This window comes from Silene latifolia, chromosome 7, assembly GCF_048544455.1.
Source record: "Silene latifolia isolate original U9 population chromosome 7, ASM4854445v1, whole genome shotgun sequence".
Taxonomy (NCBI): Eukaryota; Viridiplantae; Streptophyta; class Magnoliopsida; order Caryophyllales; family Caryophyllaceae; genus Silene; species Silene latifolia.
Window position 1 is genome coordinate 125,758,912 of NC_133532.1, and position 27,853 is coordinate 125,786,764.

Genomic DNA, 27,853 nt, shown 5'->3' on the forward strand with positions numbered 1-27,853 from the left:
GCTAACCTTAATTAGTTACTCCAATTAATTAAGCACAAAAATGTACAAAAATATTTGTTTTTTACGGTTTTTACAAATACTAAGCCTTATTATTATTATTATTATTATTATTATAATTCATCAAACAACAACCACCACAGCCCAATTTGCCAACTTCTGCAAAAATGACACAATGTTCACCAACGGAAGTACCTATCAAACCAATTTAAACACCCTTTTTCGCAATCTCGCCTCCAACGCGACTAGCAACCCATCGGGTTTCTACAGGACTACAGTCGGTAACCCGACGATTGAGGTCATCTACGGTGAATACCTCTGCACTGGGGACCAGAACATAAGCTCCTGTAATCAGTGTGTCGCCACCGCTACCACTACGGACATTCCAAAGCTTTGTCCTAATAAGAAGGTGGGTATTGTATGGTATGACAAATGTCTGGTTCGGTATTCGAACACGTCTTTTTTCAATAATATGGATGAATCCCCTATATATTGCTTGGCAATATACAGACATAATCGGTGACAAAACCCGTTACATGGACGCGGTAACGAATATGACTAGTAATGTGATAGCGTTTCGAGCAGCCGAAGGCGGGTCATTTAAGAAATTCGCAACCGATTTTGTCAACTATTCGGCGATTTTGTCAACGATTGTTATGAATGTTTGAACTCGTCGATCCAATACTTTCACCAGAAGCCGGGTGGTCGGGTTTTGGCGCCGAGCTGCATTGTACGGTTTGAGGCTTACCCCTTCTTCAATCTGTCTTATCTACCACAAGCATCACCACCATCACCGTCACCATTGCCAGCACCGTCTGATTCTAAACCAATACCGCTACCAAGCGACTCTAACGGTACTCCAATATCTCTCAATCATCGAAATTATAACTCCGTATCTGATCTTATGTTGAATTATCGTATAACGGGTCGGGTTTAAGTCGGGACAAAATTAGTAAACGTGACTCGATTGTGTTTGACTCGGGTTGGGTAGAGAGTATGACTTTGACTACTTTTATGTTCTAAATTAATTTAAAAAGACTTTGACTACTTGGATCAAACAAAAACTAGACTTTGATTCTTTGACTAATACTTAACTGGGTAGCTTGGAACTAGACCTTACAAAATTGACCTAACACGAATAACCCGTCCCGAATAACTCGACCCAATATTCGAACTTGACCTGAATCCGAATTGTCAGATTCGGTATAACCTGACCTAATTTTTTATTGTTCCAAACTGGTTACTATCCACGAGACCTTGATGATAGTTGACCCAAGAATTAACTGATCCCGAATGACCCGGCTCGACCCGACCTGAAGTCTGTTAACGGGAAATGACTTGACCCGAAATTGACCCGACCCGACCGACCCCTTTGCCAGGTCTATTTAGGACGAATAGCGAACTAGCTTATAGAAGGGGTTCAACCGTGTGGTACATGTGATGAGAGAAATGTGACCGTTTTTTGATAAATAGTGACCATTTTTTTTACTAAAAAATGACCATCTTTTTCAAAGTGATCACTATTTGCCATAAACCGATCACTATTTACCAAAAAGTGGTCATAATTTGTCAAAAATACGAAAAAGACGGTCGTACAATAGAACTGTTGGGGTTCAGTGGTGCAACACTGTAGCCACGATGCTACTCTACATCCGAAGAGACTTCAATACAAGTACATAGCTAAACTAGGTAAAATTGACCCATCTCGAATAACTAGACTCAACACCCTAACAAGATTCGAGCATATCCTCTAACCTGCATTGACCTGAACCAGTATGATCCGACTCGAATGTTTATTGTTACAAACTTGCCATTCAATAACCATAAAAAACTTGTTAATAATAGACCTGAAAATAGCCTGAACTCGAAATGGCCTGAATTCCTGCAAACCAAAAAGTGACCCGACCCAAACTTACTTGGCCTAGACCCGATCGGAGTAACCGGTCTACAAGGTCTATAAATAGCATACTTTCTTTGAATAATTCTTTAGCCAATATACTAACTATTGTCATACAATTTTAAATGTATAGGGAAGAAGAAAATCTCAACAAAAGTGATTGTTGCCATCATAATAGCCGCTGTGCTTGTCTTCTCGGTAGCCTTATGTTTGATATGCACTTGCGTTTGTCTTCGAAAGAACAAAGCAAGGAAAGCTGATGTTTCTACTCATGCCGAAACTCGTAAGAATAATACCATTTACGTTTAATATTTGATCTTACATACATACTTATAAGTCGATATCTCCTGACTTGATTTTGATTCTTATTCAGAGTTATAGCTAACCAAGATTTCACTGCCGATTCCTTGCAATATGACTTCGCAACACTTCTCAACGCGACAAACAATTTTTTAGACGAGAATAAATTGGGTGAAGGCGGTTTTGGTGGCGTCTATAAGGTACATTCACACGAAACTTGTATTAATATTCAAGACGAGGTGCTTAATTTCCACTAATAATTAGGGCTGGTCAAAAGTGCGGGTCGACCCGTCCCGACCCGTCTCCCAACCCACCCTATATCCGGGCCAGTTCCGGGTCCTCAAATCCCAAGCCCTACCCATCTCAACTCGGACCCGCCATAAACCCGCCTCACGGATCACCTTTAACCCGCCCCACCCGCCCTATCTCGGGCCGGTTCCGGGTCTCCCAAGTCAACCCAGCCCGTCCCCTAACCCGGCCGACCCGCACCATTGACCAGCCCTACTAATAATCACCAATTTGACTATTTAGTGAATAGAAAAAAAATCAAATTAAACTAACTGAAATGGTAAAGGATGTAGATTTAGATAAAACTTATCTTATATGAGAATTTGTATGCATAGGGTACATTATCGAACGGAAAGTTGATAGCGGTGAAGAGACTATCCGCAAGCTCTAGCCAAGGCATACAAGAATTTAAAACAGAGGTTTTGGTGGTAGCCAAGTGTCACGGTCCGGTACTTTTGCCGGATCGGGGCGCGCACCCTTGCCTGTCTCAAGGCAAGATGCAACTGACAAGGATCTTCGAGCTAGTGAAAGATCACTCACTAGCACGATACTCGGGTCTCGGCAACACTCGACAGGATGCAACGAGAGCGTTAGGCTCTAGTGTTTGTCAGGCACTAGGCACTCGTAATCGGTCTCGGGGGTGTGAGCCGGGATCCTAGTGTCGATCCCTCAAACACGGCTTGTTAGTAAAGTGAAGGCTAAGAGTCGTTCACAACAAAGCAACAACAAGCAATACGAAGGCACAAGGTAGGAAGTAGATTTTCATTCACTAATACTCCCTAAACAGGGAAATATGATAGTTACATCCTGGTAGCAGGAAACATTGATTTTACAAGTTTAGTTCAGAATAGCGATATACCTATTTATGGAAAGAAAAGCTATTCTAAAACTATGCTAGACTAAGAAATTATTTACTACAAATGTAAAAGGGAAAAGAAATTACATAAGCATAAATAAATCTAAGGGTTCAAGTGTGCGGATCGTCACACTCTCCCCCACCTAATCTGTTGCCGCCCTCGGCAACACAAAAATCTTGAATGGTGCTTCAGTGAGACATCCTCGGTGAGCTCTGACCGTCCATGCAGTGTTGGGGGTTGTCTTGCACAACTCGGCTTGAATGTGCGCTTCGTCCCAAACAATGACTGGCCTCTTCGTCCCTTCAAGGATAGGCTGGAGTTCCTTGACATGCATAGAAGCTGCCAAACATCATGTTCTTCAAGTCCACCACATGTTCCTTGCCTTTCGGGAAAGTCCACTTTGCCGCTGCTTGAAAAGATCTCTTTCGGGCTTTCTCCAAGTACTGGCTCCAACGGACCTTCATATTGTCTCTCGTCACTTCAGCACCTGCATTCAAGGGAATGTGAGATCTCCAGGACGTCGAATCAGCATTTCGGCGCGACCCCCTGATGGTACGAGGCCTTATCTCTTGGGTCGACTGACCCGCAAACCAGGACGTCGATTCAGCACATCGACGCGGCCCCCTGATGGTACGAGGCCTACTTCTTTGGGCATTTCGGCCCTCATTGTCTACTCCTCGGTGAAGGGGTAGACTCTTCTTTCGTCCCCCAGGCCACTTAGCATCGTAGTTAGCCTGGGTCTTGTTCGCCCTCGGCTCGACCGAACCTTTAGGCATTCTCCAAGGTCGCATCCCTTGTTTCGGCGTCGGTATCACCCTCATAGACGAAATTCGATGCTGGCCCTTGTCTTCGTCGCTGTCTACCGTCTTCACTACGATAGACCCCATTAGTAGCATCGATCCGTCACTCGGTTTCAATACCACCAATGCTTTCTGAAAGAACTGCATCCCGAGTACTAACTTGAAGTCATCCAGCGGAACGGTGGTGAAGTCGAGCTCCCCCGCCCACTCACCCACTTGAACCGCGACCTTCTTAGCCACTCCTTGGACGCGTCTCAATTTCCCATTAACCGGCTTTAGGCAGCTGTTAGCATCCCGCAGAACTAGCTCCAACCGATCAGCTTCCTCTTTCGTAACAAAGTTGTGGGAGGCGCCCGAGTCGATCAAGGCTCCTGCTTGCTTCCCATTCACCATCAAGTCCACGTACATGAGCCCGTTGGATTTCTTGGCGCAGGAATCTTCGTACTTCCCCATCGCGCTAATCCTTTGAAGAGAGCCCATCCGTGGTTGGTCTTCACCATTACTCGAGTCTTCGTTGCACTCTTGGTGATAGTCGGCCAGCGCCCCATCAAGACATTCTTGAGCCCCCTTCGGCATCTTCTTGAACATGGCATTGAACTCCGCTTTGTTCGGACAATCGGCCATCTTGTGAGGACCCTTGCACACAAAACACGCGAACGGTCTCTTCGTTGTGGAAGCAGTAGAGTTTCCCGCCTTCGAATACGAGCTTGAGGGCGAGTTTGTAGTGCTCGCCGATTGGGCTTGACTTCCTTGTGAGCGGAACCGACTGTTCCCAACTGAAATGGCGCTGTTTTGTGGCCTTTGTCCATTGTACCCACTTTGTGACACACCAGTGTTCCCCGTTGGTGCCACAACTCTTGGTGCCTCTCGTTCCCCATGAAAATCGAGCAGGCGCTTCGCGGCCGATATGGCCGAAGACAGAGTTTTGGGATTCTGCCTCATGACCTCTTGTTGTGCCCACCTCTTCATCCCATCAATGAATTCGAATGTCCTATCTGTCTCGGACATTTTGGTAATCTCGAGCATGCACGCTGAGAATTCCCTCACATATTCCCGGATTGATTTGGTGTGCTTGATTTCCTTCAACTTCTTCCGAGCAACAAACTCCGTGTTCTCGGGGTAGAAGTGATCCTTCAAGATCCTCTTGAAGTCGGCCCACGATGTCACCGTAATCGTGCCCGCATCGATTTCCTTGTACCTAGCCCTCCACCACATCTTGGCATCGTCGACTAGATACATGCTTGCCGTGACAACTTCCGCGTCTTCATCGAGCCCACTTACTCGGAAGTATTGCTCCATATCGAAGATAAAATTATCGACCGCTTTCGAATCCCTCGTCCCATCGTAGGTACGAGGTGGAGGTGCCTTCACCTTATGGCTCCCCACAGATTTCCCGTCATTGGCCACCGCTTTCACGAGCGTGGCACAAGTCTTCTCTAACATCTCGACCTTTCGGTGCAGATGATTGATCTCTTCCTCCCGATCATCGGGGATCGCAGCACTGATCGCTTGGATGCGGGTGTTCGTCCCGTCCACTTTCGTCTCGAGTTCACAAACCGTCTTTTGCAATTCCTCGAGGCTCGCGGCCATCCGCATATCGATGCCCTCGAGTTTGGGAAGCTTGACGTCGATTGCGTCCTCTAAGGCATCCACTCGGTCCTCGATTGTTTCGCCCATTTTCTCGATCTCGATAAACAAATGCGGCTTCCAGACGCTCGTCCGAAGACCGGGCTCTGATACCAAATGTCACGGTCCGGTACTTTTGCCGGATCGTGGCGCGCACCCTTGCCCGTCTCAAGGCAAGATGCAAGCGACAAGGATCTTCGAGCTAGTGAAAGATCGCTCACTAGCACGATACTCGGGTCTCGGCAACACTCGACAAGATGCAACGAGAGCGTTAGGCTCTAGTGTTTGTCAGGCACTAGGTACTCGTAATCGGTCTCGGGGGTGTGAGTCGGGATCCTAGTGTCGATCCCACAAACACGGCTTGTTAGTAAAGTGAAGGCTAAGAGTCGTTCACAACAAAGCAACAACAAGCAATACGAAGGCACAAGGTAGGAAGTAGATTTTCATTCACTAGTACTCCCTAAAGAGGGAAATATAATAGTTACATCCTGGTAGCAGGAAACAATGATTTTACAAGTTTAGTTCAGAATAGCGATATACCTATTTATGGAAAGAAAAGCTATTCTAAAACTATGCTAGACTAAGAAATTATTTACTACAAATGTACAAGGGAAAAGAAATTACATAAGCATAAATAAATCTAAGGGTTCAAGTGTGCGGATCGTCACACCAAGCTTCAATATAGGAATTTGGTGAGATTACTAGGATTTTGTTATACTGAACAAGAGAAGCTTCTTGTGTACGAATATGTTCACAACAAAAGCCTCGACAATTTCATCTTTGGTATGTTATTCATTATTCCATACATAATTTTGAACGGTTTAAACAAAATTGTAGGCATTTTATATGACGTATGACCTATTATGTTTTAGATCATGAAAATCGACAATTACTCAACTGGGAAAGGCGTTACAATATTATAAGAGGCATTGCTCGTGGGTTGCTTTATCTCCATCATGACTCTCAGCTCAGAATTATACACCGGGATCTTAAGGCAAGTAACATCTTGTTGGATGACGAGATGAATCCTAAAATTTCAGACTTCGGCACCTCTAGAATTTTTTGTGTGGATCACAGCCAAAGCAACTATACGAACATAGTTGTCGGAACATAGTAAGTAAATACGGTTTGCTGTTACATGAACTCTTTCTGTATACTTCGTTTTTTTTGTATTCTATATACTTCCCCATACTATTGTACTTCCTCCGATTTTTAATGATGTTCGCATTTCTTGAAATGCGAACAACATTAAAAAACGGAGGAAGTAGTACTTAATTAAACATGTAGAATCACTTACCAATGAAAATTTTGTTGTGGATATATGGCGCCAGAGTACGCTTTGCAAGGACATTTCTCAATCAAATCTGATGCATATAGTTTTGGTGTGCTTGTCTTGGAGATAATAAGTGGAAGAAAAGCCAGTACATTTAATCAGGCTGGTGATGCCGAGGACCTTCTAAGCTATGTAAGTACTCCGTAATATGTAGTCAAGACAAAGATGATTGAAATTTGAGTAGAATTGTGACAAAGGGGATGTGATCGATATCTACAGGCTTGGAGACAATGGGAAGCAGGAACGCCACTAGAATTTGTGGATCCACTCATACGAGATTCATGCTCAAATAATACCGATGTTATGAGATGCATACAGATCGGCTTGTTGTGTGTCCAAGAATCGGTAGAGGATAGACCAACAATGGCAAATGTCGTCCTCACATTAGACAGTTACTCTATTACTCTACCGGTGCCAGAGCAATCGAATTTCCTTGCAAGACCAAGAGTAATTACATCTTTCCCTAAGGAAGTCAATAATTCAGATCATTCATCAAGTAAATCAATACCTTTATCTGTGAATGAAGACTCCATCACTGAACTTGAACCTCGGTGAACCAAATTACAATCGACGGGTTTATCCAGTGTTCAGCTAATGTACATGTTGCATATTCCCCAAGTCGGTCATAATTAGCATGTAAAACTCGCTATATATAGAGAAATGTTATGTTTTTTGGAGAGAAAACGAAGAATTATATTTGATCAAGTTTCGTAATTGCCACAATGGTTTCAAATATCCGATACAAAGCACGGCTCAATCGGCACTCAAACAAAGTCTAGCTACATAATGCGCTACACAATTTCCCTCCGTTTTAACATTTAACATGAAAACATAATAAAAAATTAAGAACTGAAATCGCTCAGAAGACTCCACAAATTGTACATAAAGTTCAAAAGAGTCCGAAACACTCTGTTTTTTTTTTATTATATATTATCCAGTTTAATTCGGATTTGAGCCGTATAAAACTATTAGGATCGTAAAGCTCTTACTCATAAATTTTAACACCATTGCATTTCTAAAGCTTAAACTCTATACTTTTTATGTAGACTGTAGTCAACTTGTTTGAGTCAATGTAGTCAACTTCTTTTATTAACCTTTTATGTAGTTGTTAATACACAGCTGTATGTATAATTACTCAAAGATATTGATACATATATGGTCCAACATGTAGACATAGGGCCTAGTATTTAGAGGCTTAGAGCCACCAAATTCAAAACTAATTTTTTTTTCCCAAAAAGATTAATAACCGATATATAAGGAAGATGGTAGAGTTACACCAGGTGTATGAGGCCCTCATACACCACCAATAATGACGCGCCACATGTCCAATTCAAAGAATCTTATTTAATCTAATTAATCCCTTGATTCCTTCATTAATTGCCCCTCCTAATTAATGTTCTCGGTTTTGCCACATATTTTATTAATTAAAAAAACTTCTCTCCTAATTTATATTTAAGTCTTATTTATTACTAATACCTTTTATTATTTTTAGTATTTATGTATACAGTATATACCTTTAATATTTCGTATATTTATGTATACCTCTAATATACGTACACAGTCCTGTATACGCTACGGTTAATTGATACGTATTGTATCAATTTCTTTATACGGTATGATTATTCCTTATATGTATGTTTATGTATTTACGTTAATTTTTTTTTTTAATTTTTTTTTTCAATTAATATTTTTTCATATAATACCTTTTCTTTTGTCTTATATTATTTTAAATTATACCTAAATTTCGTTGTAATTTATTTTTTTGCGTAATGTTTTGTTTTATACACACTGTTTTTAATATTTAATTTCTTTAAATTAATTTTTTTTAAAAAAAATTAAAATTAAATTTATTTTATGATTAATTTTCATTGTACTTTTTTTTTTTGCTAATGTGGGTATGAGTAAGTTATGTCTTTTTTTATACACATTATTTTAAAATTTTAATTAAATTGATAAATATTTTATTTTTTTAAGTTATAAGAAGTATTTGCTAATATCCATGACCTAGGAAGTTAGAAAGACCTTTATATATATATATATATATATATATATATATATATATATATATATATATATATATATATATATATATATATATATATATAGGACTGGACATATGATGAGTATAAGTTAGTGGGTGCAAAGTGGTTTCCTTACTTAGTTCATGCTTTCCTTACTAAGTGTCTCGTGTTCGAATCCTCTTGTGGGTTTTTGTTTTTGTTTTTGGCATAATTTTGCACAAGTTAACCGTATGCTATTCTAATACTTGAAGACATATACTCAATACTGTGAAAATGAATTAAGGAAAATAGTCATTGATTTTGATTGATCATACATTATTTGTTTAAAGAAGTCAAATGATATACAAAAAAAAAATCATACTTCCTATTTACAACCTATGACTATAATTTGTATATTGAAAATATTGAGAATTTGAATATTGTGACCTAAATTGCGATTGGGAGAACGTCGGAGTATTTTGTGACGGTGTAAAACGTGGAGTATTTTGTGTACCACTCATAAAGGATGAAGCATCATCGTTTGGAACATGTCGGGTTGGGTTCGTATTTGGGGGGAGCGTAGTGGTTGTCGGATCCTCATCATTTGTCTTTCTCCTTCTCTTTGTCTGTTTGACAATACGTCTTCTGCCATTCCCTCGCTTGTCGGGGGGGTCTCTAATGTCACCTTCTTGTTGAGGTGTGTTTATGATAGTCTCCCTAGGTCGTAGTCTCCTACGACCCCACATTTTTGAGGAAACTCCACCTGCCGCAAATGAATCTATAGATCGTATCCCAAAGCATGAGCCTCTAACTCTTTGATTAGTTCATCGGTTTCGCTATTATAAATGGCAGAAGACCCTTCACTTTGCATAGCCAACCTCTTAATGTGATCATTTTTTACCGTTATCTCAAGAGACCTTTTAACACGTTCTGACTCATCCGGGTTGTAGTACCCAACCCGAATATTTTCGTATCCTCTAACCAAATCCTTGCGCTAGCGTTCGATTATGTATTTGTCTGGGATAGCTTTTACGTCCAACACATCAAGACACTTCATGATATGGCGACATAAGATCCCTCTAAATTCAAACATCTTACAACCACATTTATACTCACCAGTGATTGTGTCAATACTCACTTCAAAACTTCTTCGATCTTTCTTCCAAAATGCTTCTGTCACTTTTGATGTGGCCCTAAACCTCTTGATGAAACCCAAACTATTTGGAAGAGTTTCGACATTGGTGCTTATACAACCATATACCTCTGTTTTCACCTCTCCGAATTTACTGTTTGAGTAGACCTTACTAAAGATATCCTCGAATAATATCATGGGATCCCATTTAAGTGGGCTCTTAATGTCTTTGGCGTTATTGACTTTCTCGTCCTCCACCTTTTTCTCTATGGCATCCTCGTACTGCTCCATGAATTGCATCAGGCCGGTTTCTATGCTCATGTACGTTTTAATAAATCTGTTTGTTTGTTCACTCCTCTGAGTAGAAGACATACCCGCACAGAAAGTGTCTTTCCAAAAAACAGGCATCCACCGTTGTCTCATATCCCATGCACCCCTCAACCATTTGTTGCGTCGCAAGTTGTATTTTTCCATGAAATCGTCCCACATATCTTGCAGTTCCTCCTCGGTGATACTCTCGTGTACAAGCGTACGCAAATCTCTGTCAATCTGAGCAAATTGTGGGTGGTCTTTTAGATTCTTATCCGCGTTTTGAAGAATATGCCAAAGGCATAATCTATGTTTAGTCTCCGGGAACACTTTCTTGATTGCCCCTTCCATTGCTTTACATTGATCAGTTAGTAAGACGGTCAGAGCTCTCCTCATACATTCTATCCACTTCTCAAACACCCACTCGAATGACTCTGTGTCTTCGTATGAAATTAAAGCCGCTGCATATAATATTGTACTTCCATGATGATTAACTCCAACGAAAGGACAGAAAGGCATCTGGTACCTGTTGCTTAGGAATGTACTATCGAACGACGATGGGTCACCAAAAGCCTTGTACATGGCACGACATCGTGCATCAAACCAGAAAATGTTCAACAGCTTATTATCCGCGTCCCTTTCAACAGCGTAGTAAAAATCTGGATTCTGCTCTTTTAAGCCCTCAAAATAATTTAAGACCTCTTTAGCGTCACCACGAAACCTACTTTTGCGACGTTCGCTGTTGATGAAGTTTCTCGCGTCCTGCCCATTGAAATGTAGATTATGAATCCCTCCAACCTCTCTAACTAATGTGTTGAAGTTAGGGTAATTGGTATGCGGCTCGTCGTTCAACACCAACCTGGCCTTGAAATATTCGCTTATGTGCCTATAATTGACTACATGTCGGCTAACCTCAGGATTCAAATCGTGATTATGTACCAAATCACAAGTACAGATTACAAATTTCCCAGTGTCGTGATTTAATTTCCCAAATACATACATTTTACATGGTGTTACACACGAGCTTTTCTTCATCGTATTGCCCTCTGAACACATAAACCTAATCTTGTTCATCATGTGGAATCGTGGTTCTTTATCCCCAACTCCGTTTCGACGTACCCCCTGCTCCTTGAAGGGAGCCAAAAGTTGGCTACTACGAACATGAAGTTCAAACCCCGTCTTATAAGCGTAAGTATAATAGAAAGCGGCAAACTGTTCACCTGATTCAAATTCCGCACCAATCGTAGGCTCAATAGCTGGTTGATTGTCTTCATTGCCTTCCAGAACACGTGCTGCATGCCGTAACAATTGATCATTTGTTTCATTCTCGTCAATGACTTCGTTTTCTCCCTCCTCCTCGATATACAAAGCATTTAAATCAAAACTATTCGACATTTTTAAATGATGAAGGTTGTTTTGAGAAGATGAAGGTGATGGAGTTGATGAACTTAGAGTTTGCTGTGTTGAACTACTTTGACTGTAGAAGTTGAAAGGTTAATCTCAATTTACTTTTAATTATTTTTAATTTTTTCTCTGATGGTATCAAGCTATACCTCGCAAGTGCACGATTTTATCGTTGTACACTATTAAGGGTCGATCCCACAAGGAGCAAGGAAGACTACTAATCGTTTTAACTCTATGGTTTAGCTAAGTCGACAATAATGGGAGAAGGTTATACTAGAACTACCAACAACAAGGTAAAACAACTAAATAAAGAAATAGGAGAAAAAGCAAGATAGACTAAATGGATGTAAATCAAATGATTAAAAACCTAAGACTCGGTTCTTCCCAAACAATTCGTAATTCCACACAATCAAATCTCTTGGCTAATCACAAGGGTAGTTAGGTGAGGAGGTGACAACTCTAATTCGCCTAAGACCCCCCTCTCGGGTTCGAAATAGGACACTAGTACTACCCACCAACCCCCCTCTCGGGTTCGAAGGTCGGAATCCCTAACTCAATACCCGACTACCCCAAAAACATGCATTATTCCCAAGGTAGTCCAATATTTTCTAAGGTCATTAACCCCGTCAATTCCCGGGTCATCCCACTCCCTCTCTCGAGGGTCGATTTCAAACGCTAGTTTAGAGGTGTCCTACCCCGGTTCTCCCTTTCGGTCTCAACCAAGGATAACAATAGGGTCAAGTCTCGGGTATCCAAATCACAACCTAACCAACTCTCGTTGGTGGTCAAGGGTCGTAAGTCAACACTATCCAAAAGTCAACCCATAAACCATGTCAATCCTCTAAACTACCCTCACCAATTTCCCCAAATAATTAGCCTTTATGAAATTCAATTAGTGAAATTACTCATGTTGGGTCAAACCGAGCCCTAGTGGAAGACTACTCACTAATCATGGTCCTAATCGCAAAATAAACAATAAAGATGGAAACTTTGGTCACAAACATGGTGGGAAGATGGATTTTACTACTAAACATGCAACAATCCAACAATAGTTGTAAAGAAAGATGATTTAATCTAATAACAAGGTTGATTAAACTAAAAGACACAATCTTTAACCAAATCAACTCAAAGATTAAGTCTTTGAGGACAACTATCCAAAGATGAACAAATGAAAGAGAAACAAAGGAAAGATGAACAATGAAAAGATGAACAATGATGAAAGTAGCAACAACAAACAAACAACAGCAACAATTTTAACATAAACAATAAACAAGAGAGAGAGAGACTTTGACTAAACTATCAACAAACAACAAGTTTCAACAACTTCCAACAACAAGAAATCTAACAACAACAAACAACAATGGAAAACAATTGAAGAACAAGGGAGAAAAGAGAAAAAGGAAAGAAACAATACCAATTATTGAAAGGATGAACAATAAGGAAGAACAAGATAAGAACAATAATAATAATCTTTGATTGATGAAGAATGATTGCCAAGTTACAAAGGATTTGAGTTTCCTCTCTTAACCTTACAAATTTCTTCCCCAAACTAGGATTAGATCCCTAATTTTCTGGGAAATCAAGTATATATATGCCCCCTAAAAGTTAGGTGAGAGTACAAGAAGAAGAAGACGAAAACTGCAGCCGAAGGAGTAAATTGTACCCGGGAGGGTACAATTATGCCCGGGCGGGTACAATTATACCCGGGCGGGTACAATTATACCCTCTCGGGTAAAATGTCAAAATGGGCTGAAAAAAAGCTAAAAACGCCAAACGGGTAAGAGGTACCCGACCGGGTAAGGTTATACCCGGTCGGGTGTCATTGTACCCTCTTCTGTAACTCCTCAAAGTTGCTTCCATTCTTCGAGTAAATTCCGTTCCAAGTTCCGTCCCTCTTACATTTTCGAGCATGGTACCTACAAAAGGGTTCATAAGTACGGGAAAAAGCTCAAAAGAGGTCTTACACTAAGCATGAGGGAAAAGAACTCGGACTAGGCCAATACTAACTAAATGAGTTCATAATGCTTGATTTATCATGACAAAATGGGTCCGGGACATCAAAATATAGGGGTTGAAATGGTGTTATCAAATCTCCCTACACTTGACCCTTACTCGTCCCCGAGTAAGTCCAAAACCAAAGCACAAGAGACTACAATAATATCTATCAAGAGCGTGTGCACAATATAAGCATCACTCAATTATTCTAAATTAATAGCCGATCGAGTATTAGCGCACTCAACGCCCCTTCAACTCACAATTTGACACTCATGAGGGAAAAGTGCCCTATTGCAAGGCAAGTTGGGTCTTGCTACAAAATTTTTGACACATCCATCATGAAAGCACGTAATCAATAAATAGAATGCATCTAACAAAATGATTCACTTTCCTCATCTAAGTGGCCGAACTTTTCAAACAACAAAACACGGTCTCGGTCGGGAGTACCGTCTCAGAAGTGCCAATTGAGGTGCCAACCCCCTAAATGTGACAAAAGCAACCCTTGTGTGACCAATGCTCAAGAAACAAATTCAAGAGCGGGGAAAGGGAAGAAAGGGCAAGTCCGCCGAGAATTACAAAACCGACACAAGATTCAACCAAAGGACCCATGACTAAGGGGACCAAGGCAACGACATCCTCACGGTTTTCACTCGTCACTCAATGAAAGAACAAGGTGATTTTTGTGACAAAAAGTAACCAAAATCACTCAACTAACTCGACTAGCGAAAACGCGCCCGCAATCTAATGTGTAAAATCGTCCTATGTCCAATGAAATACAAACAATGGGAAAATGCACAAAACATGAAGCAAGGGTTACAACGGGGCTAAGGAGAAGGTCGAAACGGGATTGGTGCAAGCACCGTTTGGACATGTGGGGTTCAAATCAAGAATCGTCGACACATCACATCCCATCTCTTATTGCAACACATGAGACACGTCTATGCCCTAACATAGCAATGATGACCAAAACTATGCAAAAGTTGCATAAACCCAACTCAAGTAGGAAAAATTTGATAAAACTCCTTTTATTTCAACAAATGGTAACGTCTACACCGTAACAACGACTCCGTTTCCCAAGCCATGCAAAAAATGTGCAAACCCGACTCATCTTTGGAAAAACATCAATTTGCCCCTTTTTATTTAGCAACGGCTTTTTCTACCCCTTTAAATGATGAGTAGGGGTGTTGCTTGCCTTTTTCTTTTTCTTGACAACAAACAAATATATACAACACAACTCATTTTTTTGATTTTTCATGACTTTTTCACTTTTCTATTTTGTTTTTCATTTCTTTTTTTTCAAAACCTCTTATTTATATATAAAGCCAAATCATACCAAATCCGTGGCAGTTGAAAGGCCACATGTTGTTTCATTATCTCATCTATAAATAAACTTTCACTAAATGCAAACCCTAGTTTCTCAACCAACAATTTACCATTCATTTCTGATTTCTCTTCTCCTTTTCTTAATACCCTAAGCTCAACAACCCTAAATCTTTAAACACCAAACTTCTTCTTTCATATAATGGATAAGAACATTCGCCTAACATTGATACACATGGAGAGGAACAAATACTATATCCGCCGCTTAGACGATTTAGAGACGAAGATCAACGACTACCTTGATAAGATTCGGGAGATGGGTATTAGTCATGACGTCTTGTCAGAAATGGAGCAGATGAGGTTGCATGCAGATTATGAATCTGCTATACAAGACCTCCAAAAAATAAAGGAGAATAAGAGCATTCTCATGGAAGAGAATGACTCCCTTGAAAAAGTTATTACTAAATTTTTTTCAAATTAATTTAGTATGTATGTATGTATGTTTGGATGTTGTACCCAAATCCACAATTTTTCCTCCTATTTGGGTATTCATCTCGGTTTGTTAGTTTTTTAATTTGTAAAATATTTAAATTATTATATAAAATGTGGACTTCTAGTATTTTCCATTTATGTACTTTATTCAATTCCATCTTTTTTACTTGTTTATTTGAACAGTTAAAATTGATTTGACAAAACACAACACAAAAAGAATAATGAAATGAACAATTGGGAGATTTGACATAATACCAACCAAAAAGAGTAATAAAAAATGAACAATTCAAATTTGATTTGACTAAACACAACTTCAAATGACATTTGTAACTTGAAATGACTATTGTTGTTGCGTGTGTAAGAAAATCCGGCAGCATGCATAAAGTCTTCAATTCTGAGAAACGATTTGACTTCCAAATCAAATCAAGTCACAACTTTTAATTAAAAAAAAAAGGATTTTAAAACCCTAACTACTACCTTTTCCCATTATAAAAGGCAAAACACATTCATCTCAAAATTATCTTTCAGTACACAAACCCTAATCTTTTTTTATCCATACTCCTCCATTATCAATCAAGGTATTTGTTCTTTTATCTTCAATTATTGTTTGGGTTTTTTGTTTTTGTCACAATTGATTTTATTGAATAAATCCCAAACCCAAATCGATTTTTTTAACTATCTATTTAACTGATTGTGCGGTTGTTGCTTCTTAATTTAATTTAATTGTTTCAGATGGATAGACAGTTTGTTGTTTTCTTATTTCAATACACAATGGATCGCAGAAACGTTCGACTATTGCGAGAGATTGACATTGATTGGAAACCCTAATCACGGAGCGTCTCATGTACGAGACATGGCCATAACAAGAGGGATGCATGACGTACAAGCAAATATGGATAATATGATAAGCATATTAAGGGCAAATCGCGAACCAGCGCTAATAGAAATTAGGAAAATTGAAAGGGAGATTGTTCAACTTGAATCTCTTGGATTTTAATTAATTTTAGTTAATATTTCGTATTTTGTAAGGATTATTGTAAGTATGGTTTGTATTATATTTTATAAATCTATGAAGATCCTTTTTCTTTACCCAGATGCAAGTCTCTTCAGTTGCAAAATTAACAATGAAATTTATACAAAAAAAAAAAGGAGAATTAAACGACAAAATGTAAACGAAAATAGATTATTATTAACATAAACTTTAAAAAAAAAAGTACAATATTAAGCCTAGTCCTTATTAATCAAGGACTTTAAAATCTTAATATCATCCTCTAATTCTTCCCTAAGTTTGCAACATTTTTCATGTGTACCCAACACGGATTTGACGAAATCATCCGCTTCCTTCTCCATTTCCTTCATGCCTTTTGCATAACAATCGCTGCGAATTTTAATCGCCCCGACCACCATCTTCATCACTCTGAACTCCTGTTCATGGAGTATGGCAACCTGTTCTTCTAAACCAGTTAAAGATTCAATAGCAATATTGTGAAGGCCTTCCATTTGAAATTTCTAAGGTTTTAGAGAGAAGATAAAGAGAGATAAAGTGAATGAGTAAGGAAAGGTTAGGTAGAAATGGATACTTCTTTTAACTCAGCCGTATTTATAACAAGGATGGTGACCTTTGGTTCATGAATTAAATTAAATTAAATTAAGTGGTTCATGAATAAATTCAATTAAACTATTAAATTAAATAATACGCCTCAGTTGGAAACCCTAATCACCAGAGCGTCTCATGTACGAGACGGATTGTATGGTTTGTATTATATTTTATAAAACTATGAAGATCCTTTTTCATTACCCACATGCATGTCTCTTCAGTTGCAAAATTAACAATCAAATTTATACTAAAAAAAAATAGTAGAGAATTAAACGACAAAATGTAACAACGAAAATAGATTATTATTATTAAGATAAACTTAAAAAAAAGTACAATATTAAGCCTAATCCTTATTAAGTAAGGATCGTAAAATCTTAATATCATCTTCAAATTCTTCCCTAAGTTTGCAACATTTTTCATAAGTACCCAACACGGATTTGATGAAACCATCCGCTTCCTTCTCCATTTCCTTTATGCCATTTGCATAACAATTGTTGCGAATTTTAATCGCCCCGACCACCATCTTCATCGTCCTCAACTCCTGTTCACGGAGACAGGAAACTTGTTCTTCCAAAAAACTCATAGATCCAATCATAAGATCGTTAAGGCCTGCAATTTCGACTGCCATTTCAAAAAATCTGAGTTTTTAGAGAGAAAATAAAGAGAGATAAAGTGAATGGGTAAGAAAAGGTTAGGGAGAAGGGTGATTCTTCTTTTAACTCCCCGGTCGTATTTATAACAAGGATGGTGACCTTTGGTGAACCATAACATGAATAAATTAAATTAAATTAAATTAAACTAAATACAATTAAATTAATAAAATGTGGTGGTTCATTAATAAATGCAATGAAAATTAAAGAAACGCATCGGAATACTAAAAGACAAAATTTTCTAAGATTATAATTACAATATTAAGGAAAATAAAGATTACAATATTAAGGAAAACTAAATTAATAAAAACTAAAACTAAAACTAAATTAAAGGTTACAATATTAAGGAAAAAAAATAAAACTAATTTCTAAGATAAAGAAGGCAAAATAGCCTCTAAGGCCCCGATCTCCCTCTCCAAGTCCTTCCTGAAATCGTATGTCCTCTGATAGTCATTTAAGAAGGATTGTATGAGGGACTCGAGTGATTTGTCGAAATCTTTGATACCTCTTTCATGGCAACGGTTGCGGCGTTCCATAAGGGATTTCATCCTCGAAACATGCTCCAACTCCGTCACACGGAGCTCATCCACCAAAGCTTGTTTACCTCTGATTGATCTATTAACAACATCAACGGCCGCGTTTTCCATCTTGACGTATACAAAAATAAGGATTAAATTAGAATTAAGAATATTAAAGGTATTATTGAGAGAAGAGAGAGAGGAGTTGAACAAATAGAGAAAGAGATGAAAATAAGTACTAATGAGAGAAGTTAGAGAGAGACTTTGATTATGTTTTAGTTGATATGATAACAAAAAAAAAAATGCTTATAAAGGTTGTAATATTTACCAATCCGTGGCTTTATTTGTGATTGGTCACTTATAGGATCAACGACCACGATTTAATGTGGAATATCATCAAATATTTTAATGACAACTGAACGGTCACGATTAACTATTAAGTACCATCACTTTTTAAGTTGTTTTAACACTAGATTGTCCTTTTCCCGCCAAAATATTCGTATAATCCTATTGATCATACGTTGCAACGATTAGTCGATAGCAACGTACGATCTCATCTTAAGTCTTAGAAACTTGTTAAAATTAGTCCTACACTGTTGATCGGAATAATTAACTAATTATAGCAACATACGATTGATAACAACTTAACTTAGGTCTTACGTCCCGAGACATAGGAATCTACACCCGTATTGATCATACATTGCTATGATTAGTCAATAGCAACGTACGGTCTATAACATTTTAAACATAAGCATCTAAACCCGTATTGATCGTACATTGATATAATTAGTCAATAGCAATGTACGATGTATAACATCTTAAACCACAAGACATAGGTATCTAAACTCGTATTGATTGTATATTGCTATGATTAGTCAATAGCAACGTTCGATCGATAACATCTTCAACCATAATACATAGGACCATAATACATTGGTATCTAAACTCGTATTGATCGTATATTGCTATGATTACTCAATAGCAATGCACGATCGATAACATCTTAAACCATAAGACATAGGTATCTTAATCAATTATCCCGTTCTAATCATATATAAACTCATATTGATCAAACGTTAAATCTTAACCTTAGATCTTAAATTTACGTCTTAACCTTACGTATTACACATACGATCGTACATATGGCTAAAACCCTAAAACCACAAATAAACCCTATAAACCCTATACACCCAAAACTCCTAAAAAACCTAGAAACCCTAAACCCCAAATAAACCCTAAACCCCAAATAAACCCTAAAATTTTATTTTAACCAAACCATGATGGACTAAAATTTGGATGATCATCAACGCGACAAGCTAATGTTGGACTAAAATTTTAACTTAATAAACAAAATAAATTAAGTAACAGTAAAACCATTCATTTTTTAACTGTTGTTTTTTAAACACAACAAAAATAAAAACTTATATTTTAATATCAATTTAACTGTTGTTTTTTATTTCATAACAAATAAAAACTTATATTTTAATATCAATTTAACGATTGTTTTAATATTTTAATATTTTAAAACTTGTTTTTTATATTCATTTATTATATTAATATGTTACTTTATTAATGTAACTGTATATTTATATTATGTTTTCAATAATAAAATTTATATTTTAATATTTTAACTTAATAAAACTAACATTTAAAAATATGTTTCGGCATTAATATGTTACTTTAGTCTACGAATTACATAAAATATTTACTTTCAATTATTTAAAAACATGTAAATAAATTAAGATATATATTATTTACTATTATTTTTAATAATATAATTGGTCATTAATAATTTTAATCTACTTGCCTTTTCGAAATCTGTAAAATAAACTAAGATGCATAGGGAAGACAAACGTTAATAATTCAATTTTATGGAGAATAGTAAGAGTTACACTATTTTTTTTTAATTCCATTTTATCGAGTATGATAATAGTCGCCCTTTTTGGTTTATATTTTTTAATTTTAATTTATAAGGACAATTAAATTAAAAGAAAGGTAATATGAAAAGAAAATTACTTTCATTAATATTAAAAACGACGTACAAAGGGAAAAAAAACAACAAACAGAATTTAAAAACTAAACCTAATGACTACAACCAACACAAGAATCAAATCTAAGTTTCTTAGAATTGAGCCTTCTTGGACGAGTCCTCCCGAACCTCTTCTTGGACATCTTTGAAGGGAGGATATCGGGGGTTTTTGTGCATGGCGAGTTCCCCATAGCTTTACCGGAGTTCTTCGGCTTAGTAGGGGTTGCTATAACCTCAATCACCTCCACTACTTCGTCCTCCTCTACCTCCTCCACCCTAACAATGGAGGAATCAACTTTAGGGGTAGCTAACATCTCTATCCCATCGTCAATTTTCTTCCAATACATTTTGTCGAGTTCAAATTTACCCCAATTAAGCATATTAAATTCCTCCTCAAATAAATCGACAAGGAAAGTATTTCCATGGTAACCCGGACTAGCTCTCGTTAAAGCATTTTGGACATTTGTAGGACCAACTTGCTTGATTATTTCTCTCATGAACAACCTCGTGCAAACAATGTCTCTTGCATGGGCTTTTCTCTCTTCCGACATTTTTCTTATTTCACTTTAGGATAGTTAAATTAATTTAGTAGGGAAGATGAACTTTGGATTAATTAAAAATTGGAGGGAATGACTATATTTATAATACAATATTTCCCTCCAAAAAAAAAACAATCAATGCATGGTTTACCGCCAAATGCAAGTTAGGTGGGGAAAACCCTAACGACCTTTCATCTTCTTAATCATTACAAAATAAAAAAAACAACTTATAGATTATCAGCAAACAATTGGTGTAGCACAGTTGGTAAGATACATAATTTTCTAACTAGACGTCCAAGGTTTGAATTTTGTTGCGGTATGTTTTTTATTAACAAGTTTTTTCTGTGTACTTTTTGTAAAAAAAAAAGTATTTAAATAAAAATAGTTGTACCATAAATAATTATGTCAAACAAATTTTTATTATTAACATTTTTTAAGAATTTTTTTATTAAATAATTATGTCCAATATTTTTTTTTAAAGAAAATTAAAAAATAAATTTTTAAATTTTTTTTTTATTTTTTTTTATTTAACTCACTAATTTCATACTTAATATTTTGAAATTAAACAAAAATAATTTAACGTAAAAACAGTGCCTTATAAAATGCAAAAACAATTTATCAATAATAATAATAAAAAAAATAAAACCTTGAAATACAGAACGCAAATATATTCAATAATAAATTAAAACGAAAAATACATATAAAAAATAATCAGCGAAAATAATTATAAAAAATGTTATAAAAAATGTATTGTATAAATATAACGTATTAATATCGTATATGCAAAACGTATAAATATAACGTATTAATTAATGTATCCGCCTCAGTATAAATATACGGTATACAAATGCATACATAAATATTGAAATACACAAAAATATTAATAATAAATAACAGTTAAATATAAATTAGGAGAGAAGATTTTTTAAATTAATAAAATATATGGCAAAACCGAGGACATTAATTAGGGAGGGTAATTAATGAAGGAATCAAGGGATTAATTAGATTAAATCAGATTCTTTGAGTTGGACAAATGGCGCGTTATTATTGGCGGTGTATGAGAGCCTTCATACACCTGGTGTAACTCTACCCTTTTCGGATATATAACCCAATTGTCTTCACGGGTCATTTTAGTCAACTGATTTGACTTTAGAGGATCATGTTCATCACGGTCTATCAACTCAGAGTACTCTAAATTCTATTCAAATTAATAACTCCATACGACCATATACCCGATCTGTCATTTTCGTTTTTGTGAAGAATCCCATATTATCCCATTCGGGTAAGACCCAGACCCATTTGCATGATTTAACATGGTATCAGAGTCCATATCTAAAGTCCTGTGTATGATGATTAACTGGGCCATTGTGTGCCAGCTGGAGTCCCAGAGAAAATATGTGTGGGGAGAGTGTCAAGGGGGCTACTACTGTTAAGTGGTACTTAATTTTCTCCTTTAATGACTTTTCTTGGTTAGGAACTTGATTTTCTCCTTCGCGGAACTTTACACATTGAAAAATATCAACATCAACTTTTTTTTTGTTCCTTTGAATGATTCAACACATAACAGTATAATAGTAGTCGATAAATATCAACATCAACCTTTTTTTCCTTTGAAGGATTCCAACCCATAACAGTTCACACACAATACTCTTCATCAACAATTCAACACAATTTTTCATTTTAAATTTTATTATTAGCTAATTAGTAATTAAGCACAAAAATGAATCAAATTAGTTGGTTATTAGCCTTTTTACCGGTGCTAATCGTAACAATGATACATCAGTCGACAACCGCATCAGCCCAATTCGCCAACATTTGCAATAATGACGCAATGTTCACCAACGGAAGTACATATCAAACCAATTTAAACACCCTTTTTCGCACTCTCGCTTCCAACGCGACTAACAACCCATCGGGTTTCTATAGAACCACAGTCGGTAATCCGTCAATAGAAGCTGTCTACGGCGAATATCTCTGCAGAGGGGACCAGGTCATCAGCTCATGTCACCAATGTGTCGATACCGCTACCACTACGGACATTCCAAGACTTTGTCCTAACATGAAGGTCGCTATTGTATGGTACGACCAATGTCTGGTTCGGTATTCAAACGCGTCTTTTTTCAATAATATGGATGATTCCCCTGCAATAATTGCCTGGCATGCTAGCGACATAATCGGTAACAAAACCCGGTACATGGACGCGGTAACGAATATGATTAGTAATGTGATCGCGTTTCGAGCAGCCGAAGGCGGCTCATTTCAGAAATTCGCAACCGATTTTGTGAACTATTCGGCGATTCAGCCTATATATGGGTTGGGACAATGTACCCCGAACTTAAATCCTAACGATTGTTATGTATGTTTGAACTCGTCGATCCAACTCTTTCGCCAGAATCCGGGTGGTCGGGTTTTGGCGCCGAGTTGCATTGTACAGTTTGAGGGTTACCCTTTCTTCAATCTTTCGTATCTACCACAAGTACATCCACCGTCACCGTCACCGTTGCCATCATCAGGCCCATCATCGTCTTTGCCCCCTGATTCCAAACCCATACCTATACCAAACGACTCGAACGGTACTCCCATATCTCTCATTTAATTTATACAAATTATTATTTCACTTATTTTGAATTATCGTATAGATCTATATATGTTGAATAATGGGTCGGGTTTGAGTCGGGACAAGAATAGTAGACGTGACTATTGACTAGGTGAGTCGATTGATCATTATGTTTGACTCGGGTTGGGCACAGAGTATGACTTTGACAGTTTGACTACTTATATATGTTCTAAATTAATTAAAAAAGACTTCGACTACTTAATTAATACTTCCTCCTATTTTATATTTTCTTCCCTATTTTCTTATTCGGGTTTTCTTCCCTATTTCCTTTTTTGGGATGATTTGTGTGGTATAAATTTAATGATATGTGGGATAGTGTGTTTAGTGTGGTTTAAATTCACTTTATTATTTTTTGTGTAAAAATGAGAAGGGAAGAAAATATAGAATAGGAGGGAGTATAAAAAGACTTTGATTGTTTGACTATTTAACTGGGTTGGGCACAGAGTATGACTTTGACAGTTTGACTACTTATATATGTTCTAAATTAATTAAAAAAGACTTCGACTACTTAATTAATATAAAAAGACTTTGATTGTTTGACTATTTGACTGGGTAAGAGGAATAGCCCACTAGTTTATGGTAGACCTGGTAAGACTGACACGATCAGAATGACCGACTCAAATAACCCGATCCGATACTTGAACTAAGGTCCGGGGCTTGACCCCACTAGAAAATTGCACTAATCCATTGTATATGCCTAAATAACTTGAAAATGGCTTGATCCCGAATTGACCCGACCCGAATTCTTGCAAACCCGAAAGTGACCTAGACAAGGCCCGAATAACCCGTCCCGAACCCAACCCAAACCCGAATTGAAGACCTGAATCTTACCCGATACCCGAATTGACCCAACTCTATTTAACCCGGCCTGAATGTTTATTATAGCACCTTGATAGTTATCCCTAAATAACTTGATAACAAGTAACCACCTACCCGAAAATGAACCGGCCCGAAATGTTACAATCCTAAAAAACCCAAACCCGAATTAACCTTAGCCGAACCCAACCCGATTGCGAGATCAAAAGTGACCCTAGTCAAAATGACTCGATCCCAACCCAGTTGACCTGGTTGCTAAGTGTTATCTCGAGCACCATACTACTACATTGCATACTAACTCGTAACTATTCTTTTTTTCTTTGAATGTATAGGAAACAAGAAAATCTCAACAAAAGTGATTGTTGCCATCATAATAGCCTCTCTGCTTGTCTTCTCGGTAGCCTTATGTTTGATATGCACTTGCGTTTGTCTTCGAAAGAACAAAGCAAGAAAAGTTGATGTTTCTCCTCATGCCGAAACTTGTAAGAATAATACCATTTACGTCTAATATTTGATCTTACATATACCTGCTTAAAAGTTGATATCTCCTCACTTTAATAATTTGGTTCTTATTTGGAGTTATAGCTAACCAAGATCTCACCGCCGACTCCTTGCAATATGACTTTGACACGCTTCTCAACGCAACAAACAATTTTTCTGACGAAAATAAACTAGGTGAAGGCGGATTTGGTGGCGTCTATAAGGTACACTCTTCACTTAATAAGAGAAAAAAACTCAAATTAGACTAATTAACTGAAATGGAAAAGAAGGTAATTTAGATGGTTGAGGCCTAACTATTATATTTATTCCTATTACATCCCCTCACTCGAGTGCCCATTGGGCCCGAAGAGTGGTTAGTGCACAGGCCCCCGCATTTTCACTTCGTGAGTTATTGGAGGTTGCCAGGATTTGAACCTGTCACCTCTTGGTCACACTGGCGTTGATACCATGATAGATGAACTATCCTAACCAAAACCTTATGATGATGGTTGAGGCCTAACTATTATATTTATTCCTATTAAAAACTATCTTATATGGGAATTTGTGTGCATAGGGTACGTTATCAAACGGGAAGTTGATAGCGGTGAAGAGACTATCCGCAAGCTCTAGGCAAGGCATACAAGAATTTAAAACAGAGGTTTTGGTGGTAGCCAAGCTTCAACATCGGAATTTGGTGAGACTACTCGGATTTTGCTATACTGAACAAGAGAAGCTTCTTGTGTACGAATATGTTCGCAACAAAAGCCTCGACAATTTCATCTTTGGTAAGTTATTCATTTCTCCATTCATAATTTTGTACGATTTTTGGACAAATTGTCGGACAAGTTATTGTTAGACGTTTCCAAGAATGAAAGTTCTCGTTTTGTTTAAGACTAACACCCAATTACGTATTTCTCATCCATGTATAAAGTTTAATACATGAAAATGATGTATGATCTATGATGTTTTAGATCAGGAAAATCGACAACTCCTCGACTGGGAAAGGCGCTACAACATTATAAGAGGCATTGCTCGTGGGTTGCTTTATCTCCACCATGATTCTCAACTCAGAATCATACACCGAGATCTTAAGGCAAGTAATATCTTGTTAGATGACAAGATGAATCCTAAAATTTCCGACTTTGGCACCTCTAGGATTTTTGGTGTTGACCACAGCCAAAGCAACTATACAAACGCAGTCGTAGGAACATAGTAAGTAAATACGGTTACTTATTTTAATTAATTTTTTGCTATGCATTCCAATTATTTGTTTAACTTTGATTAAAATAATTTGTAGTGGGTATATGGCGCCAGAGTACGTGTTGGAAGGGAAATTCTCCATGAAATCAGATGCATATAGTTTCGGTGTGCTTGTCTTGGAGATAATCAGTGGAAGAAAAGTCAGGACATTTAATCAGGCTGGTAATGCCGAGGACCTTCTAAGCTATGTAAGTACTCCGTAATATGTAGTCAAAAACAAAAATGATTGAAAGTTTAGTAGAATTGTGACAAAGAGAATGTGATCGATATTTGTAGGCTTGGAGACAATGGGAAGCAGGAACACCACTAGAATTTGTGGATCCAATAATACGAGATTCATGCTCAAATAATACCGATGTTATGAGATGCATACAGATCGGCCTGTTGTGCGTCCAAGAATCAGTAGAGGATAGACCGACAATGGCAAATGTCGTCCTCACATTAGACAGTTACTCTATTACTCTCCCGCTGCCCCAGCAATCCGATTTCCTTGCAAGACCAAGAGTAATTACATCTTTCTCAAAGGAAGTTAATAATTCAGATCATTCATCAAGTAAATCTATCCCTTTATCGGTAAATGAGGATTCCGTCACTGAACTCGAACCTAGGTGAAGCGAATATCAATCAACAAAACATTGTAGATGTCCAACATGTGTGTGTGGTTTACATGCTATTGTCTACATTACTGTTTTTTCCGTATGTAGCTAGTAGGAGTCGCACCATGTCTCTCAGTAAGTTATCTGCTATTGAAAAGTTCTTTTGAACTCCTTTATGTGTTATTCATAACCGTTCTATTATTGATCGTAACCCAATATGACCGGGGGTTCTAGCGGGGGCCCTCGCCCACTTGGGGATTGTGATTTTTGAAGTTTGAGTCTTTAATTTCCGAGTTATTTTCATAATAACCGTAATTGTTTTATCTTTAATGAGACTAGTTGCAAGGCAAGTATAATGTAAGTGCGAGAGGGATTCAAAACCGTCTTAAGTCTTAACCACTTAACTAAGACCAATTCTATAGTACCCACTACCCATTAACTAGAGTCTTAATATTGTAAAGCATGTTACTGTCCGGATTACCGCATCCTTTGAAGTTAACTAAATACTAAGATCTAAGCACGTTAGTTTTCAGTTGACCTTGACTTACTAGATTATGCAACTATAACCACGAGACTTGATAATAACATTCGCAAACCAAATCCTCGCTATGCCAATCTCGCACACGCCTCTCCGTCTACTGACAACCTCCCCAATACAATCAAGCAACCTCTCGTTCTTCCTCATTGGCGACAAGCTATGCAAGACGAATTCGCTGCTCTCGAAAGAAACTCCACTTGGTCCCTTGTCCCACGCAATTCAGCTACCAATATTATCAGCTGTAAGTGGGTTTTTCGCAATAAATACAATCCGGATGGCACCCTCAAACAACACAAGGCACGCCTTGTTGCAAAGGGCTTCCATCAAAGACCCGACATTGATTACACCGAAACCTTTAGTCCAGTCGTAAAACCTACAACAGTCTGTCTAATTCTATCCCTGGCTGTCACGCAATCTTGGTCATTAAGACAATTAGATGTTAACAATGCCTTCCTCCAAGGCA

At 37.6% G+C, this 27,853-nt stretch overlaps 2 protein-coding genes and 1 pseudogene across 2 annotated transcripts; 2 read left to right on the forward strand and 1 right to left on the reverse strand.

Annotated features, from left to right (window-relative positions):
- Positions 1-22: 22 nt before the first annotated feature.
- Positions 23-7,773, forward strand: LOC141590737 (cysteine-rich receptor-like protein kinase 6; annotated as a pseudogene).
- Positions 7,774-10,092: 2,319 nt separating this feature from the next.
- Positions 10,093-11,934, reverse strand: LOC141590738 (protein FAR1-RELATED SEQUENCE 5-like). The gene has a single exon (XM_074411301.1). It carries the CDS (start codon positions 11,932-11,934, stop codon positions 10,093-10,095), a length of 1,842 nt encoding a protein of 613 aa, XP_074267402.1.
- A 10,655-nt stretch (positions 11,935-22,589) lies between these two features.
- Positions 22,590-27,020, forward strand: LOC141593026 (cysteine-rich receptor-like protein kinase 6). Its single transcript, XM_074413959.1, has 7 exons — positions 22,590-23,656; positions 24,849-24,998; positions 25,102-25,220; positions 25,571-25,781; positions 25,968-26,208; positions 26,294-26,444; positions 26,533-27,020. Exons 1-7 carry the CDS (start codon positions 22,804-22,806, stop codon positions 26,866-26,868), a joined length of 2,061 nt encoding a protein of 686 aa, XP_074270060.1. The 5' UTR covers positions 22,590-22,803; the 3' UTR covers positions 26,869-27,020.
- The last annotated feature ends 833 nt before the right edge of the window (positions 27,021-27,853 follow it).

Bases quoted from the DNA above. Each gene is read 5' to 3' on its own strand.
- LOC141590738 (XM_074411301.1), bottom strand. From the start codon at position 11,934: ATGTCGAATAGTTTTGATTTAAATGCTTTGTATATCGAGGAGGAGGGA.
- LOC141593026 (XM_074413959.1), top strand. From the start codon at position 22,804: ATGAATCAAATTAGTTGGTTATTAGCCTTTTTACCGGTGCTAATCGTA. The intron at 25,782-25,967 runs GTAAGTTATTCA...ATGATGTTTTAG, and splicing joins CCTCGACAATTTCATCTTTG to ATCAGGAAAATCGACAACTC. The intron at 26,445-26,532 runs GTAAGTACTCCG...CGATATTTGTAG, and splicing joins CCGAGGACCTTCTAAGCTAT to GCTTGGAGACAATGGGAAGC.